This window comes from Panthera tigris, chromosome B1 (assembly GCF_018350195.1).
Source record: "Panthera tigris isolate Pti1 chromosome B1, P.tigris_Pti1_mat1.1, whole genome shotgun sequence".
Lineage (NCBI taxonomy): Eukaryota > Metazoa > Chordata > Mammalia > Carnivora > Felidae > Panthera > Panthera tigris.
This window is the reverse complement of record NC_056663.1, coordinates 14,546,020-14,566,356: the sequence shown is the minus strand read 5'-3', so window position 1 is coordinate 14,566,356 and position 20,337 is coordinate 14,546,020. Positions and strand designations below refer to the sequence as shown.

Sequence of the window (20,337 nt, the reverse complement as noted above, 5' to 3'; positions counted from 1 at the left end):
ACTTTATAGCCCACCTAGTGAAGTCACCTACACTTCACGTGAACCTCAAAACACTCACTGTAATGAAATTTACATGCCAGACTTCAACTGTAAAACTTAGGTTCTAAAACTGGGTACAGACTACTGTCCAACCGTGTTTACAGGATTTACAGCTCAATCAATGACTTGCTACATGACTCCAGAGAGACATTACACCTTTACTTGCGTATCATATCCCTGCACACTCAAACAAAGCAGACACGAGTCACTCTTCCCCCACCCCCCATATTAGTTTTAATGGCTCTCTTATTTTACCATAGGGGAGATTCTGAAAACCAAGCTATTTACAGAGTGGGGTTAGGTTCCCATTCTGGCATCAACTGACGAAGCTACTAATACAATTACAGTAAAGTCAGCACCGGATCACTCTGCTTTTGTAGATAACTCAGCAGTTGGTTCTAAGCTTTTTGAACTGCTGATTTTGGTATTGTATAGCATGTGGGACACATTTAAATCAATTAAAAATGTCTGAGTCACTAGAAGGCATACAAAAATCTGAAAATAGAGTTCCAGATGTCACCAAAAATTTACGTAAGATTAAATTTCTATTCTATTCTATTGTTCTATTTCTTGTCCCTCTGAGATACAACGCCAGCTGAGTTCTGTCTTACTAAAGGGAGAGAAACAAAAATTAACTCTAATTGATCACACCACATGGCATATCACTGTTTTACATCCTAATATTATTACCAGCACATGGCATACCATCATTTTGCCTTCCAATATTATTACTTTAACAAGAACAGAAATGCTAGACGAGTAAAATGCATACATTAGGCTGTCTCCGAGAAATGTTAACACAAAGCAGGCATTCAACACAACTCTTATGAATTAACTCCTCCCTAGAAATTAGAAGTACTCACATGTGCTGGACAACTGCTTAACCCGGGATACGTGACAAAATGCCACCGCACATTTGAGGGTACTCGTACCTGCACAGCATATTTTAAAACAAAGTTCACATCTAGCCCATTTGCCTGGCTGGGTGACTTTCTTAAGAACGTAATTTTTCTCCAGGAAAAATAAGGACATTACATATTTTCCCCGCAGACAAAATTTGAGGATTAAAAAATAAAGGTAAACCTTATTTTAAATATTCTGTACCTAACTATCAGGATTTGAGGCTAATTATATCATACCATACAAGCACACTGATATGATACTATGCATGAGAAAAATTCACATTTCTAAGACATCTTAATTACGTAGTGAAAGAAGAAAGGAAGCTAACACTTACTAGGGCCCTTGTATGTGATAAAGATTTTCTCATTTAATCCCCACAGCGACCTTATGTGGACGCTATCACTTCCATATGTGAAGAAAATGAAGTTCAAGAGGTAACAACCCCAGACTTTGAACTCTGCCACATACGTATGTCTGGCTCTGCCCTTGAAGCATTTGCTACTAAGCTGCACGGAAAGCACTTGAAATTAAGTATTAATTTTTTCTTCAATGATTATTTGCCCAAGACATTAGGAACAAGAATATTGTAACAAAAATTGAGGTTCTCTAATAACCAGGTCCTATAATAAATACTTCGATTGTGAAATTGTTTTCTTCATTTCTCTATTTTTAAAGTCTTTAAGGTTACTTTTAAGATTCTCCAGTAATTTCTGAAGGTGTCTCAAATAGGAGAGAAATTTTTTTGACTTCTCGTATAATTCATATCACTAAATACTGCCGTAAGTTTTACATCCAAAAACAGAAAATGCCTAAGGACTAGCAAAGAAACAAAAAGCATATGAAATCTGAACCAAGAACACAGAAGTATATAAAGCTAATGAACATAAACCTGTGGAAGCAGAGCTTGGTAAGCACAGGCACAGACTGAAAACCAGATACTTGTCTTACCTTAATCTTGAAGCTGACCACAATCTTAAGAGAGCTGAAAATGTTTATAATCTCTCAATCTTTTAAAGCCTAATACTGTTTCTCATGTTACCAGAGCTACTTAGCACAATTCTAGATGGTCAACATGGCAGATTTCCCTGTAACCAATTTTCCCTCCCCAATTAAAATGAAAATAGCTGAACTCTTGTGAAGGCAAATATGTCTGTGAAGAAATGCAAAAACATGCAAGCTTTACAAACTTCAGTTACTATCTGAAAAACTAAAAATGTTCAATATACAATTCTTAAATTTTTTTTCAACGTTTTTTAATTTTTATTTTTGGGGGGACAGAGAGAGACAGAGCATGAACGGGGGAGGGGCAGAGAGAGAGGGAGACACAGAATCGGAAACAGGCTCCAGGCTCCGAGCCATCAGCCCAGAGCCTGACGCGGGGCTCGAACTCAGGGACCGCGAGATCGTGACCTGGCTGAAGTCGGACGCTTAACTGACTGCGCCACCCAGGCGCCCCAATATACAATTCTTAAGCACATATGTGTCATTCTCAGGCTATACTTCATGTATGTGCTCCATTGTCTGTAGAAAATACCTTTAGAGTGTTTGAAAAAAGCTTGTATACAACGTTAATAGTTTAAAAGCAAGGCTGTGTACATGGAGGAGACAGGCTACTTCCCCACCTAATTAAGTGAACAAGTGACTTAAACTCCTTGTAAATTTTAACTCCTTAGTAAAATAAATGTTTACTTCAGAGAATTATGAAATAATGTTCTGGATCGGACACAGCAATGACACCCAGTAAGTAATCACTATTTAATTCGCTTTCCCCCTAACAGAGATCAGTCCTATCATCAGCCCTATCGTATGGATTCAGAAGGCAGAAATAAGTTATAGATTCAAAAACACAGAGGCACTTAAATATTCTAATATGCTACAGGTCAGAAAATGTCACCCCAGAAGTGGGTTCCTTTGAGACTAAATCATAAGATTAGTGGAGGGCCTAGAAAAACAAAGAATGGGGTCCAAAAGTTATCTTTTTGAAGTCCGTATGGCTGTTCCCACATTATGTCCAAGGTCTGTTCCTTGATCAGGGTTAGTAAACGCGAAACGGCTCCCCATCTAAACTTCTCCCCTCCTAGTAGCAGGCCAAAGTCAACCAATAGTGGATGATAAATGATACTCTCTGCAGGAAAGGCTGATTCCCTTTCTTAGTTTTCTGACCACAAAGGGTGGCTTTTGCCTCATTACTCAAACTTGGCGAAGGAGGGACCCATGGGTTAAAGGACGCCAGGCGGTTGCCTTGTCAACCACCCACTTCCACCTGGGGCCCGGAAGTGACGCAAGGCCCGGAACCTACGCGGTGCTAGAGCCAGCGATGGTCCTAGTTAGCTGAATGTTTCCTCGTCCTGATTGAGTGGTTGAGTGGTTGAGAAAGAGTCGAAAAACCACGACAAATATGTCCCAAACCCCAACATCGACTGCGCTAGGGACGAATTAACGTCCTGCAACGTTCCGACACCTCCCAACCAGCCAACTCCGCCCAAACCTTCCGGGCACCAGCCATCTTCGAGGCGGGCGGGAGCGCGCCCGTCCGCGCCCCTCCCATGCCCTACGTCACGCCCTCAGGCCCCGCCCCCAGGGACGGAGGCCCTCCCCGCCACACACACACCCCTCTTCCTTTCCCCGCGAGGACCCCTCCCCTTTTAACCATTTGGCTGAAGGCTCAGAGGAAAAGGCTGCGGCCCGGAACTTTCCCTGGGGCGGGAGAAGGGAACGAACTCAATTCCCGAGCCGGGAGCCGGAGAGCGGAGGGAGGGACCTCCCCGAGTCCGCCTTCGCGGCCCTCTCCCGCCCCCTCCCCCCCCCCCGCACGTTCCAATGCATCTGCTCTCGGGGTGGGGGTCGGAGGAGACGGGGAAAGCCAGGCCCGGGAGACCAGCGGGTGTCCGGCTGCGGCCGGCCGCTCACTCCCTACAGCCCCCCGCCCGGCTGCACGCTCCCTCGCCGGGGCAGGAGGGTCTGCGGCACCGGGCAGGCAAGCGCCGGAACAAATGCTGCTTAAAATGGCTGATTCCTTTCCACACCAGCTGCAGCCGCTGGGTCTGCAGCGGGGGCTGACGAGCGGCCCCCACCCCCACCCGTGATACCCCATAGAGGTCCTCGCCGACCGCAGCGGGGGAAGGGAGGGCCCCGAACGCGGTCTCCAGTCCCTCTCCCCCGTCCCACACACCAGACCCCCTCTGTGCACTCGGGGAGACTGTCACAGGAGAAATGGAAAGTGGCACTTCCCCGGGCAGCCTCCGAGCGACAGTGCCCGGAGGCCAGCGAATCCGACCGAGGGGAGGACCCGCACACGCAGCTCCGCGGCCCCCTACCTTGATATTTGTTGTCCAGCTCCCGAAGCACAGACACGTTCCTCTGCATGTCGTGGGGCAGCGACTCCACACACTCGAGGTAGTCCTGCACGTAGCAGGTGAGGAGCCGGCTCCGCTCCCCGGTCAGGAGCGCGGCCGACGAGTATAGTTGCTGCTGCTGCTGCCCTAACATCCTGCCGCCGCTGCTGCTCCTCGCCGCCGCCGCCGCCGCCGCCTCCGCATCCAGCAGCCACACATGCAACAGCCACGGCCGCCGCGGCTCCTCTGCTCGGCAGCCCGGCGCCGCGGGGACACCGGCCGCCGCTCAAGAGGGCACAGCCGAGTCCCCCGATCTCCACTCCCCCCAAAAGAAGCCCTCACTCCCCGCCCCCGCGGTAACAAGCCCAGGGGCGGGGCGAGATCAGGGCTCCCTCCTTTTTCCCCTCCCTCCCAAAGACTAGAGCAGCGGGGATCCCCCCAGCGGAGCTGGCGCCGGGGTCCCGGGCGTTGACACTTCCTGTCCCCCCGGGAGTCCCCAGATGCTACCAATGCCGTCTCGTAGCACGGATCCCCATGACAAGCCCCTCGCTGCCCCCTCTTCTCCCAATCACCCTCCGAGCCTGTAGGAGAGTCTCTCACTGGACTGCCCCCGCCCCTCCGCCTGTGGCCGCCTCTGCGCCTGCGCAGGACTTACTCCTAATAAGGCCGGGGGCCCGCCCCTACCGCCCTACCGAAGGGTTCGCATTCTCCCGCCTTCCCTCCGCCACCCGGGCGATTGGTCTGTCAACTTTCGGCCCGGAGGGAGGGTGCGGAGGACGGCCAAACGGCAGGCTGCGCCCCGCCCCCTCTTAAAGGGGAAGCGCTGTCAAGCCCGCCTCTTTGCTCAATGCCTGAATGGGACTTGAGCGGGAAGGTGGCTGAGTCCTTCCTCTCGTCTTTCCCACAGGCCGGGGGAATCTTGGTCCAGCTCCCTCGGCCGGGCGTTACCGACATTTTCCCCATCAGGTGGATCTGGCGCGGCAGCTCGCGAGGCCTTAAAAGAGCAGCAGGCGGCCGGCCGCTTTTCGCTACAACCTGGAGTAAGGCCCGCGGGAACTACGCGACCCAGCGTGCAGCGGGCGCGGCTCCCGGCATGCTCGGCGGCGGAGTTCCCGCCGAGCCGCCGCGGCTCGCCCGGCCGCCGCCTCAGCGCTGCCCGCGGGCCCCGGCCCTCCTCCCGCCGCGGCTTTCCGGCTCACGGAGCGCCGGGGAGGGCTGGTAGCCGAGGTAGGCGGAGCTCCCGCGTGCCCCCTGCGTTTTCCTTCCCTTTTAGGCCGCTCGCTTTTAAATCTCCCTCCTGGCTTTAGTGTTTTCCGCCCTTTCTCAGACGCGGGAGGTCCGCCGCCGCCGAAGTGCCTCGCAGGTTTTGTCCACCTTCAGGATTCCTCTTTAGTTTAGGCTGCATCTGCCCCCAGAAACGTGTTCGTCCAATAGGCCACCTTTAAGAAAGAATTTTTCCCCCCTCCCGGTGTCAGAACGTTTAGACATGCAACGTAGGCGACGCTTACAGAAGGCGTGAGGGGCGCAGCACCCCCTTTTCATCTCTTTTTATCCTAAGGCTGAAAACCACGGGGTCGGGAAGAAGCGAAAGAATAAAAGCCTAATCTGTAATCAGGCCCGCGTCCCTGTGTACGTGATCGACTTTCAGGGCTTAATTTTTGCGTAGTGCCAAATGAAACGCCCTGCAGAAGAGCTCCTTTTAATTCCAGATGGACTCTCAGAGTATATGCTAACATGTGTTTTTGAAAGACATGGCTGTAAATAGAACGAATCCGCGGAGGATTTTCGTAGAGTGTCTATGAACACAAGTCCTATTCCGAGTAGTACCTTTGAATTAAAAAGGAAACGTAAGTGGGTGTTGAACTTGGATTTCTCCTTCTATCCAGTTCGTTCGCAGCGGTGGTACACCTGTACGGTGACCTATTTAGAGCACTTTGAAAACATCTGTTAGTAGAAGTACCCATTGACGTGCAAAGAGAAATCTAGACGCTGATCTGCTGGAAATGCTAAATTTCAAACAAAAAGCCCTCCAGGAAATTCGGCGTCTTGGGAATAATAAAAATATTGCTCGGGACTCGGAGATTGCCTCGTGTTACTATACTGTGACACTTTTGTGGTTTTGACTACTTGAATATTAAACCGACCCAGGCAGTACAGGGTGATGTGTTTCTGAGAATCGTCTAGGGATTTCATTGTTGTCATTCTTTAAAATCTTTCAGATTAAGCAGACAGGTCTTATCAAAAACCCGTCACTGTTAAAAATTGAATGTTTTGGTTTTTACCTGAACCCTACTGTTTTCTTATTCATGGATTTGAATCACCGAGTCCTTATTGGAAGCCCCAAATAATGCAAGATGCCTTGTTATTTACCGATTCAGGTTAGACACTGAATGCGCCTATGGGTTTTATTCAGCCTGAGAAGTAATCCGCTGGCAGATAGGACACGTGGTTAGAAACCAGAAGCAAGAAAGGCAGTGATGCAGGCTGCTTAGACTATTCGGTCCAAGAAGCTAGAGCAAGAAGAGAGGAAGAGAGGCTGAGTATGGTAATGGAGATCTTTTATACATTATTTTCACCTTTCGTGACTCTTGTTAAACAGGCTGAAAGGAAGCAAAAAATCCAAATGGTGATTTTTTTTCAGCTTGTGTTGGCCTAAGCGTGTAAAAAACACTCTAATATGGGGGGAGGGGGTGTGAATTATTTCAGACGTGCTTTTTTTTTTTTTTTTTTTTTTTGGCTAAATTAATATAAGCTAATCAAAGGCTTCTTCCTACCATACCTGTGAGAGCACACTGTGTGGAGAGAGTACTAACTTGGAAAAAAAAGAAATCACCGTATTCCCTAAACTCAATTCTTGACCTTTGGTTATTTATGATGTTCTTTTCTTCTCAGTAATCACTTACCTGGACATTTGGGGGGTTTTCACATTGGGTTCCCTTACTCTGCTAAATGCAAAATCTAAAAGCCCCCAGTTCTTTGCAATGTAGGAATTAATTGGTGATATCAAGTCCTCTGATAAAGCAAAAAGGCATATTATTTGCTCTTCAAACTGTTTTCTACCATTAAGTAACCCTAAAAAAGATAAGTAACTGACTCCCCCAGATTAGTACCAAGTGTCTGGGATTACCTGTAATTTTGAAATCAGTTTCTTTTAAGAGGTCCCTGGTGGGAAATGTTTATGCCTCTAAACGTTTGTCTTATAAGCTTTATTTATATTGTGAGAGGGGAGGGCAATAGCTTCAAACTCTCATTGAAAACAAAATTAGCAGGGGAGGGTGCCTGGGTGGCTGAGTCAGTTAAGCCTCTGACTTCAGCTTAGATCATGATATCACAATTGGTGAGTTCGAGCCCTGCATCAGGCTCTGAGCTGACAGTGCTGAGCCTGCTTTGAATCTTCTGTCCCCCACTCTGTCTCTGCCCCTCCCCAGCTTGTGCACTCTCTCTCTCTCTCTCTCTCTCTGTCTCTCAAAAATGAATAAACATTAAAAAACGCAAAACTTAAAGAAAAGAAAATTAGCAGATAGTTCTGAAGGATTCCTAAAGATACCACCTGAGAAAATTTCAGCTATTGCTTAAGTCAGGCCAATTAAATTTGAAATGCTTTTCTTCTTTCTACTTCTTAATGTTTTTAACACTTTTTTATTATGGAAAATTTCAAACACACACAAAAATTGAGGTAATAATACAATAAATCCTAATGCACTATTCACCAGCTTGAATATTTATCAATATATGGCCAATATTATTTCATCTGTAGCCTTCTACACTTCCTATCTCCTGCTGGACTGTTCATTTTACCTGTAAATACTTTAAATGTGGAGGGATAAGAGAATTTTTTAAAAAACATGCTCACTAGAGCGCCTGGATGGCTCAGGTGGTTAAGCCTCTGACTTCAGCTCTGGTCATGATCTCACGGCTCAGGGGTTCGAGACCTGTGTCAGGCTCTGTGCTGACAACATAGAGCCTGGAGCCTGCTTTGGATTCTGTGTCTCCCTCTCTCTCTGCCCCTCCTGCTCAGTCTCTCTCCTCAAAAATAAATAAACATTAAAAAATAAAAACAAGGGCTCTGGGGTAGCTCAGTTGGTTAAGCGGCCGACTTCGGCTCAGGTCATGATCTCGCTGTCCGTGAGTTCGAGCCCCGCGTCGGGCTCTGTGCTGACAGCTCAGAGCCTGGAGCCTGTTTCAGATTCTGTGTCTCCCTCTCTCTGACCCTCCCCCATTCATGCTTTGTCTCTGTCTCAAAAATAAATAAACGTTAAAAAAAAAATTAAATAAATAAATAAATAAAAACATACCCACGATTCCATTATCCCATCAAGACAATTATCTATCATTTAATATCCAGACAATTAAAATGTCCAAATTTCCCCATTGTCTCAATATCTTTTTACAGGTTTAGCAGGATCCACACAAGTTCCATATCTTGCATTTGGTTAGATTTTTTTCTAAACCAGTAAGAGGCAGTTAATTTCCAAAAAAAAACCAAAAAACAGGCAGTTAATTTCCTATTTAATTCAGTGAAGCAAATAGCAGTGTTTTTGTAAGGAGGGTATTTGGATAGTTAGAAAACACTGTTAAAAGTATAAGGAAATCGAAGAAAATCACTTTAGGGCTCCTGGTTAGCTCAGTGGGTTAAGCTTCCTACCTGTGATTTCAGCTCAGGTCATGATCTCCTGGTTCATGAGATCAAGCCACCACCCCGCACCCCTCCTTGTCAGCTGACAAGCACAGAGCCTGCTTGGGATTCTCTCCCTCTCTGCCCTTTTCCCACTTATGCACATGTTCTCTCTAAAAATAAATAAACTTCAAAAAAAAAGCACTTTAGGGTGCCTTCAACTCGATATCGGCTTAGGTCATGATCTCAGAGTTTGTGAGGTCGAGCCCTACGTCGGGCTCTACACTGACAGCGTGGAGCCTGCTTGGGATTCTCTTTCCTCTCTCTTTCTCCCATCCCACTCGTGTTTCTCAAAGTAAATAAGTAGAAAGAAAATCACTTTAAATAAAAATCCTCATATTAAAAGGTCACCAATTGATAGCCCACTGTAGAAATGCAATTGTACCTAATGCAAATAAATAAATCATTACAAATCTAAGAGTTCATATTTTACTTGTTCTAGAAGGTCCAGTGAAGCATTGTAAGTTGTATTGAAAAAACCTAAAACTTTTAATCAATTCATTAGCACAATAGGCAACCAAAAAACGAAACAAACAAAGCAGTCTGTTTCCATTGAACTCAGTTTTAAAGTATGAATTGCTTTATTACATAAGTGGTACACACTAATTGTATTTAAAAAACAAAAATAGAGCTAGAAAGAAGATAGATAAAAGTCACTACAAACTGGAGATAAAACTCTTCTCGGAATCTAAGTATATAATTGCATTTTAGTTTTTTGCTTTAAGGAAATGCTTGGGCTAGGACTAAAGGATAAAGTTAAGAAAATACCAGATTCTCAAGCTGGAACTTTAGAAATCTGAGCAGTGTTGGTCTGTACATTTAGTTTATGAGGTAGACAGCACGGATTTAAAATTGGGTGTATGCAGTCAATCCCACTATGGGTTCTGACTACTGACAGTGGAAGATGATCACAGCCAAAAATGAAGGGACTATGAATGACTGGGACTAGTAAAGAGAAAATTCAGTATCATGAACTATCATTCCCATGGCCAAGAAGAAAAGCAAACACATATTATCTACTTTGGTTATTCCAGACAGAAAAAAATAACACATATGGTATACTTTGCATATCGCTGACCAGAAAAACATTCAGTTTTCCCTAGGTGGTTACCATAGTTACATGAGCTGTTTATAACATCAAGAGGAGGAACTAGGTCACAGTATTGAAGGAGTTTGAATTATGCAATTATGCTTCCTAAAAACGGGAAAACATTTAAAATTTAGGGAAGAGAGATTTATACTATATGTTCAAAATCGAAATCGTGGTCTAGGTTTGCCAGTGAAACTTAAAATTTTGTCCAAAATTAAATAGTTGATACTATGGGTATAAATTGTTCAATCTATTCAAATGCTGCAATGGCTAGATTCACAAATGTGGTAGGAGTTGCCAATGCATTCCTTGAAGATCCCTCTTTTATCTTAGTGAGCCATCTTATCTTAAAATGTTTCTGCAGGTAATCAGTAAACCCAACAATGGCCTAGAATCTTGGAGTAGCCAAATCACATGTAAACTGAAACTTTGACTTCTTACCTTCTTTGAAAGCTTGAGATCACAGCTTGGCGTCAGATGCTACTCTTAATTGGTCATAGAGATTTTCCTATTAATTTCATCAATGGATAGAGAAAAGTGGAGGGAGGGAATGTTTTGAAAATGGTAGTGGAACACCTGTCTGGCTCAGTCAGTAGAGCCAGCAACTTTTGATCTCCAGCCCCACGTTGGGCAGGGAGCCTGCTTTAAAAAATAAAACAAAGAAACTTGAAAGCTGTGGTAGCATAGACTAAACCGTATCTTTAAATTAAATGTGTATATATATATATATATATATATATACATATATATATCTTTTTTTACTAAGAACCACAAAAATGATGATTTTATTCAGGAACCATGTCTGTTATCAGAGCCCTGCACAGTGCTCAATAAATAGAAGTTAGATGCAGGAAAAGAAAAATTAAAAAGTGCACCTCGAGGTTGCGGGATTGCAGATGGTTATTTTTAATCTCATGATCAGTCTAGACTCATAGACTTTTTATAGCAAAAAGTAATCTTAGATCAACGATTTCCCATCAAGGAAAAAGAAGAGGCAACAACACATAGTCTCTCCGAATAGCTGGGTAAGCCTCCGCCGCTCATAGTAATTTATCATAATCATCATGGCTGTAATGATGGGGAAGGGGTTGAGGATCCCTATTAATGGATCACCTCTAGACCAACATTTCTTACAGATGATGATTTGGGGACCCAGAGGAGTTAATTCATTTGCCCAGGGTCACATGGCAATTTATGAATTAAGCGTACACCTAGAAATTTGGGGCGCCTGGGTGGCTCAGTAGGTTGAACCTCTGGCTTCTGCTCAGGTCGTGATCTCACTGCTTGTGAGTTCAAGCCCCATGTGGGGCTCTCTGTTGTCAGTGCTGAGCCTGCTTTGGATCGTCTGTCCCCCTCTCTCTTTACCCCTCCCCTGCTCACACACTCTCTCTCTCATAAATAATAATAAAAAATAATAAATTTTTGAGAGTGAGTTGGGGAGGGGCAGAGAGAGGGAGAGAGAGAATCCCAAGCAGGCTCCACGCTATCAGAACACAGCCTGACGTGGGGCTCAAACCCGTGAACCTCAAGATCATGACCTAAGCTGAAGTTGGATGCTTAACTGACTGAGCCACCCAGGTGCCCCAGGATGCTCTACTCTTTAATGAATAAAACATACTATTGGCCAGGAGATTTTTGCTAAATTCTTTGTTCCTTTTAAATTATTCTGATTGGTTTTTCTCTTTTTTAGAAGGATGGAATATATTTTACTTAACAGGTTTTTAACTTTATTCACTTAAATATTTTTTCAATGTTATTTTCCTGTCTTCTTTTTAAATTGAAGTGTGCATACAATGTTATATTAGTTTCAGGTGCACAGCATAGGGGCTCCACAGTAGGTATTAGGCACATTAGGCTGTCCTTAACACGAAAAGTGTAGTTACCCTCTGTCACCATACAAAGTTATTACATTAGTCCCTTTGTTTTACTTTTTATCCCTGTGACTTATTTCTTTTTTTTTTTTTTAATTTTTTTTAACGTTTTTATTTATTTTTGAGACAGAGAGAGACAGAGCATGAACGGGGGAGGGTCAGAGAGAGAGGGAGACACAGAATCAGAAGCAGGCTCCAGGCTCTGAGCCTTCAGCCCAGAGCCCGACACGGGGCTCGAACTCACGGACCGCAAGATCGTGACTCGAGCTGAAGTCAGACGCTTAACCGACTGAGCCACCCAGGCGCCCCTCCCTGTGACTTATTTCTAATTGATTATTTAATGAGGCTTTATTGGAGCTGGTGCTACATGAATCACTCTTGTCGTGGTTAATTTAATCCAGCATTTGGTAACTATTGATTTCTGAGGGTGACAATTTTTTAAAAATTGCTTATCCAGTTTTAGTTCCATAAATTGAAGTTCTCTGACTCTTTTGTGGGAGAGAGCAAGCATTTTATTTTATTTTTTAGTGAAGTATAATTAACATACAGTGTTCTATTAGTTTGAGATGTACAACATTGATTCAACAGTCCTGTAAGTGACTCAGTGTTCACCACAATAAGTATAGTCACCATCTGTCACCCAACATTATCACGATATTTTTGATTAACTTCTCTTTGCTGCACTTTTCATGTTTGTGAATTATTTATTTTATAACTGGAAGTTTGTACCTTTCAATCTCCTTTATTTCACTCATCCCCCCTCCACTCTCAGACTCTTTTATATATGGAAACCAGTATAGATCTCACTTTATGCAATGTATGTGTTTCTGGAAAATTGTGCTCAAACCTCATTTTGCTGTAAGTAATATGCAATGTGCCAGTTCTATAAAACAAGAGATCCAAGTTTTGAAAATATTTATTTAATACAAAAAAAACACCTCATCTGGCTTTCTTTCATTTACTAGAATGGCCTCAAGTGTCTCGCTCTGCTTGAGAAAACAGTTCGTGCTCCTCCTTATCTAACCGCAGCCTAGGTGTACTTTCTTTTGCTTGTTCTCACTGTGGCATACATTCCAGATGCTTCAGCATGATAGCCTATGGTCACAGAAACGCCATCGTCAGGGAGAAGGCTCTGAAGAAATGCCCACAAGTGACAGTAGAAATGTTTTCTTCTGGTATCTGGCTGAAGTAAGCACCAGAATTAGAGGCATAAAAAGTCAAAGATATAAAAGATGGAGGGAAATTCTGAGTGGAAAATATTAGAGTCTAAACAGCTTTCTGGGAGCACCTGGATGGCTCAGCCGGTTGAGCATCTGACTCTTGATTTTGGCTCAGATCTTGATTTCATGGTTCCTGAGATCAAGGCCTGCATTGAGCTCTTCGCTGACAGCATGGAACCTGCATGGGATTTTCTCTCTCCCCTTCCCCTGCTCACACGCTCTCTCTCTCTCTCTCTCTCAAAATAAATAAGGAAACTTAAAAATACATACATCTTAGGGGCACCTGGGTGGCTCAGTCGGTTGGGCGTCTGACTTCAGCTCAGGTCATGATCTCATGGTCCATGAGTTCAAGCCCCGCATCGGGCTCTGTGCCGACAGCTCAGAGCCTGGAGCCTGCTTCCGATTCTGTGTCTCCCTCTCTCTGCCCCTCCCCCGCTCACACTCTGTCTCGCTCTCTCTCTCAAAAATAAATAAACATTAAAAAAAATTTTTTTAATACATTTTAAAAAGCTTTCTGTTACAGAAAAGTAGAAGAATCAGAGAAAGGAATGATTATTTAAGTCATTAATGGTGGTAGTACATTAGAATTAAATTTAGGGACCATGATATGCAAATTATTTCTATGGAAACTAGTTGTGATTCTTTTATGTGATTCTTTTTTTTTTTTTTAATTTTTTTTTTTAACGTTTATTTATTTTTGAGACAGAGAGAGACAGAGCATGAACGGGGGAGGGTCAGAGAGAGGGAGACACAGAATCTGAAACAGGCTCCAGGCTCTGAGCTGTCAGCACAGAGCCCGACGCGGGGCTCGAACTCACGGACCGCGAGATCATGCCCTGAGCCGAAGTCGGCCGCCTAACCAACTGAGCCACCCAGGCGCCCCTTATGTGATTCTTTTATTCTTTTTCACTATGCAGTGAAAAACACACTTGTAACACAGGGTTGGGCGAATAGTCTCTCTAACTTAATCTTTGAAAATTGTTATGTTGATTCCAAAATAATTTCAAAAGAGCCTAGTGACTTCCTTATATGGTGTTATCTTTAGAATACCCCTAACTTTTTATATCCAGGTAAATATCTCTGGAAGAATTGTCCGGCAATATATACTGATAATAGTTGCCTCTAATTTAGGGCCTGGGGATCTGGAGTTGGAGAGACACTTAGTTTTCACAAATGCCATTTTGCACATTTAATTAAAAATGTTTTATTTGAATATAATGGACACAGTGTCACACAGATTTCAGGTATACAGTGTAGGGATTCAGACAAGTTTATACATATGCTATGCGTTTAATTTTTTTTTGCATTTAATTTTTTTGATACATGTATTTAATAAAATCTAAACTTTATTTTATTTTTAAACTTTGTTTATTTTAAATATAAAAGAAGCAAGAAAACTTTCTGTACATTCTGGAATAACAAAATGCATATGTATACTACCTCCTAGGAAAGGACACATAATCTAAATAATTAGATTCAGTTCACTTTTATGAGAATGTTTCTATCACCACTGTTAGTATTGTCTGCATTTAGCATACTAGCATTGTAATTACACATATGTTATTATGTAAATTAAAACCAAGAAATACAATTGGTCAATTTGAAGCTTTTAAAGACTTCCCACATTAGGAACTAATCTGGGCGGTTTTGCATCCGTAACCTATTTTTTGTGAAGGTTTTTTAGCAGTTTAAGAGATGTTGCGTGTAACCTTTTTCTCATTCAGTATAGCCCTCAACTTCTTAAGAGCTTTTTAAATTTCTGTGTGATGTCACTTGCGTACTTTATGTTAAGGTGGGATAAATTTTTTTTATCAATTTTTATGAATTGAATGTTTGACAATTCCTTTTCAGGTAGATGTTATATATTAATGGCATCTGTAACTTCTGCCTATGACCTCAGAAGGGACCTATGCAATATATCTACCCAAGAAAGAGTCCTTCCCTTGAGCTGTGGTCTTCTCTATGGGATTGAAATGTAACAGAAGTATCTAATAAAGAAGACTCTGAACATAGCAGATGAGAAAGGAAAAAGATTGGGAGAAGAGCCCAGATGTCATAAAGCAAAGAGGATGATGTACAGGAAGCAGCTCTTATTTGTTCTGTCGCATGACTCAAAGAACTCCCAAGAAATTAATTCTGTCCCACCAGACATATTTTTCAATTTGGGATATAGATTAATTTTTCCCAATAAAATAGATATTAGTAGATACATAACATACAGGAAAACAATTGAGCATAGTGACCTGAGTGATTACAATACCTTACAGAAGAGATCTTCTTCAGAAAGTTACTCTTCAGTGTATGGCATGTTGCTTTCTAGAAAAAAACTGGAGTGACAGCACTGCCGTAATGAATAATGGCCCATGGCGAGAGGCAAGGGGAAGCATGAAAGGAGCAATTAACAGGGAAATGAGGTCATATGGAAAGAATGAAATAGATTCAGGAAACTTCTAGGAGGTATTATCACCTGAGTTTAGTGACTATATTTCAAGGATGGGAGAAAAGTCATCTAGAATTGTGGCTGGGGCCATAAGCAGATCCTGGCAATACTGTGTGAAATAGAAATCCAGGAGGCAAGGCAGGTTCGTGGGGGGAAGATATGAATTTAAGTCATACAAGAATATAATTGTAGTGTTTACATCTTTGGGCTCTATCAACCTTAGGCCTCCTCTTCCAAACAGCACAAATTATTGCTTCCTCTGAACAGCTTGTTTGTTTGTAAAGAACACCCAGCTATAGAAATTGGAGGCTGGGAATGTGTTGGGAAGGGCAGAGAGACTAGAGGAAATGATTTAGAGACACAGTTGTCTTAAAAATGTCTTCCCATATGCCAGGACTTAGCTTGTATTATTTCTATTAGTAAGTCAGGAATTGATAATAGATGATATCAAGGATATATATAGACCCCTGTGAGGAAAAAGTCAATGCAGCCGGTATTTGCTTAGTCCTTGCATATCTCCAAGGGAACCATGATTGACCCTTGGCCAACCCTGGGAATTTGGCCTTGGAGTATTTTTGTGTTAACGTTGATGATTTTGTTACATACACCTGGAACAATGGATCATGCCATACTGGCTTGTCAGGTTGCTCTGCACAAACGTGTGCACTTGGTTTCATTGTTGTGGTCCTGAGTTTCAGTTGCCATGGCTGATTGCGTAGCAGAATATATGTATATTAACCGGCCCCCATAAAAGCTTTGGACCCTGAAACTCAAATGGGTTTCCATGGGCAGAGACATTCCACAGATGCCTATAGTTTTCTAAGAGAGAGAGAGAGAGAGAGAGAGAGAGAGGGAGAGTTCCTGTATAGTTTCAGGCAAAGGACTTTGGAAGTTTACGCTGAACCTCTCTGGACTTCACCAATGGATCTTTTTCCCATTGCTTTGGCTCTCTGCCATTTGCTGTAATAAATTTTAGTCATGTGTATAACATCCTCTTGAGTCTTGTGAGTCCTTCTGGGAGCACAGATACACAAAGTACTGAGGAAATTTAAAACCCAATTTGTCCATCCAAATCTTGGTAGGATTTACTGGAAAAAAAAAATTAACAGATGTGAGTGTGTATCTGTGTGTGTGGATTTAAACTAAATCAAGTCTTTGGCTCATGTCCAGGAGACATTTATAGTCTCTATAGGGATATAGGACACAGAGTGTTGGTAAAAATGCTTAGGGGCATAAGTATAAATAAAAGCAAATTAGAGATAAATGTAGAAGGAAGGCAGATTAAAATATTAACATTGGTTAGAGTCAGTCAAGATTTATGGAAGATGATGCATATTTAAGAAGAAATATGGGACCAGCTTGTCAAATAGTAGCTTTCGTCGTTTCCCCCATTTATACTTCAGCACTATATAAAAAATGTAAAATAAAAAGCTTTTTTCTGGGTTTTATCTGGTAAGTGCTTAGTCCAACTCAAGTCTGACTGAACTTTTTGTGTGGAATAAAAATTTGTACTAAATTAAAATATTTTATGTAACGATTATTTGAGATCTATAGTTATGTCACCTATGAATTATGTAGTATCATTCCAAACTCCACGCTAATTCCTGTTTTCATCAATAAACAATATCTGATAATTTCTGTAGCTATTTACTTAGACTGCTTCTATCCAAAGATTAAGAATGAATTTTAAGAGCTCTTCTTCTTTGATGGCCAAACAGCTCCTGTCAGGTCAATATATAAAAATAATACCGAAAAGACACTGGAGAGCAAGCAAAAGAAGGCGAATTCTTAAGAGAAGTCAACACTTGGAAGAATGAAATGGCACTTCAAGAGTTTCCTATTTTTATGTCTTTTAGCCTGCAGCATCCAGTCATGTAGATTGACCCAAACTTAGAAACTTGCAGACATATTGACTTGGAGAACCAGAGAACGGAGTCCAGGGCAACCACAGTGTCATATAGGGTCTAGAATTAATATATACTGCCTTGGTAAAATCATGAATGTCTTCAGTGGCCTAAGTCCAAGTTCCCTTCTCCACTTTCCTCCTGTGGATAAGGTCCCCTCGTCAAATAACCCTCCTTTGTCTCAGAAGCCGGGTATATTTCCTCCTTATCCCTGCAAGCTTGTGGAATTATTCAAACCAGTCACATCCTTCCATGGAAACCAGGGGCTACCTCATCCTTTTGGTATTACAAAACCTGCCTCCCACAGTGCCTGGTTATTTACTCCTGGGTATAATTTCCATGTGGCCCTACATGGGGTTTGGTATCTTCCAATCAGGCTGTGAATATATGTACTAGTAAACTACTGTTGATCTTATCTGTCCAGTGCTGGGTGTCACGTGTTAGGTGATTCCCATAAACATAGGGTGGGAATTCCTCCCTTCCCTTACCAATGAGATGAAAAGAAGGCAATTAAACCAGACAGTATTGGAAAGTGGGGGAGAGAGTTTCCAGAAAAGAGAGAGCCAGAGAGAGGATGCTTAAATTTTTTGTAGAAACTTCCCAAATCTCTAGCTAACTCCTAGACTATACATGTGTAGGGTGGACTCCAAGAAGCACAGATAAGGCTAAAAGAAGCGCACTGAGTTAGAGTTTGAGTTTAGGCAAAGTTAACTGCCTGCTGAAACAAACAAAAAATTACTGCTCTTTAGAGAAATAGAACCAAGCATCTCTAAAGTACATCATTCTATGTTCAGTATAGTGTCTAAAATTACTAGATATAATAAGAAATAAGAAAATGTGACCCAAACGTCAATCCATGGAGATCAGCTCCAAAACGAACTAGATGTTGGAATTAGAGACAGGGATTTTAAAACAACTGTTAGTACACTCTGAAAACCATAGAACACGTATGAAAGAAATTGAAGAAGACACAAAGAAATGGAAAAACATTCCATGCTCATGGATTGGAAGAGCAAACGTTGTTAAGATGTCTATACTACCCAAAGCAAACTACACATTTAATGCAATCCCCATCGAAATACCACCAGAGTTCTTCACAGAACTAGAACAAATAATCCTAAAACGTGTATGGAACCACAAAAGACACCAAATAGCCAAAGCAATCCTGAAAAAGAAAAACAAAGCTGCAGGAATCACGATTCCAGATTTCAAGCTATATTTTATAAAGCCATAGTCATCAAGACAGTATAGTGCTGGCACAAAAGCAGACACATAGATCAATGGAACAGAATAGAAAACACAAAAATGGACCCACAACTATATGGGCAATTAATGTTTGACAAAGCAGGAAAGAATATCCAATGGAAAAAAGGCAATGTCTTCAACAAATGGCATTGGGAAAACCAGATAGCAACATGCAAAAGAATGAAACTGGACCACTTTCTTATACCACATACAAAAATAAATTCAAAATGGATGAAAGACTTAGCAGGAAACCATCAAAACCCTGAAGGAGAATGTAGGCAGCAACCTCTTTGACCTCAAGTTTTATTTATTTATTTATTTATTTATTTATTTATTTATTTATTTATTTATTTATGAGAGACAGAGCGTGAGCAGGGGAGGGGCAGAGAGAGAGGGAGACACAGAATCTGAAGCAGGCTCCAGGCTCTGAGCTGTCAGCCCAGAGCCCGTCATGGTGCTCGAACCCACGAACCGTGAGATCATGACCTGAGCGAAGTCAGACGCTAAACCAACTGAGCCACCCAGGCGCCATGCAGCAAGTTCTTACTAGACATGTCACCAGAGGCAAGAGAAACAAAAGCAAAAATGAACTATTGGGATTTCATCAAAATAAAAAGCTTCTGCACAGTGAAGGAAACAACAAAACTAAAAGGCACCTATGGAATGGGAGAAGATATTTGCAAATGACATATCAGATAAAGCGTTAGTATCCAAAATCTACACACTCAACATCCCCCCAAAATAATCCAGTTAAGAAATGGGCAGAAAACATGAATAGACAACTTCAAAATACATGAACCAAAAATGGACAGAATTAAGGGGAGAAATAGACAATTCCATAATCAAAATTGGTAATTTTAACATCTCTTCCTCTAGAACTGATAGAACATGAAGGAAAAAGAGAGAGGGGGAGGGAGGGATGGAAAGAAGGAAGGAAGGAAGGAAGGGAGAAAAGAGAGGGAGAACAAAAGAAAGAATGATAGGTAGGTGTTAACAGTCCCATCAACAACCTAACACCTAACCGTTGGCTAACAACTACAGAAGAATGAACTAAAAATTTTTATTTGTGAATTTGGAGATGGACATCTTTCCTTTTGTTGAATCATATTTTTATTTACAAAGTTAAATTTCCATTCCTCTCTTTGGCTGATTACATTTAACATTTTCCTAAATTAGGAATTCCTAAATTCCTGTCCGACTTCAGCTCAGGTCATGATCTCACAGTTCGTGAGTTTGAACCCCGCATCGGGCTCTGTGCTGACATCTCCGAGCCTGGAGCCTGCTTCCAATTCTGTGTCTCCCTCTCTCTCTGCTCCTCTCCCCCTCATGTTCTGTCTCTTTCTCTCAAAAATAAATAAACGTTAAAAAACATTAAAAAAAATAAAATTTTCCTAAATTTGACCTACTTTGTACGGTGATAAATAACACTTATCCTGAAACTATGAACATTTCTCCCTGAAAGAAGTAATGACCCTTTCTAAAGAGCAGATAGGGGCTGCTCATAGCCGACTACCAACCCTATTGTTAAAGTCTTCAGAATCTTCTGATATGTATAATTCTACCTCCTACCTTGCTCGAAAGTAATTGACCCCTATTTCCCTTTAAATTATATATA

At 42.2% G+C, this 20,337-nt stretch overlaps 1 protein-coding gene across 10 annotated transcripts in view; it reads right to left on the bottom strand.

Moving 5' to 3' along the window:
- ING2 (inhibitor of growth family member 2) overlaps positions 1-4,607 on the bottom strand; it is a 98,391-nt gene extending 93,784 nt beyond the window's left edge. For 9 of the 10 annotated variants that reach the window (XM_042982930.1, XM_042982932.1, XM_042982929.1 and 6 more), the window contains exon 1: positions 4,260-4,607. In XM_042982930.1, the coding sequence (XP_042838864.1) occupies positions 4,260-4,431 (172 nt within the window). In that variant the 5' untranslated portion in view covers positions 4,432-4,607. Of the gene's footprint in view, positions 1-2,711; positions 2,937-4,259 lie in introns of those variants that run through there. The other variant, XM_042982937.1, reaches the window with a different exon arrangement.
- Positions 4,608-20,337: the final 15,730 nt, after the last annotated feature.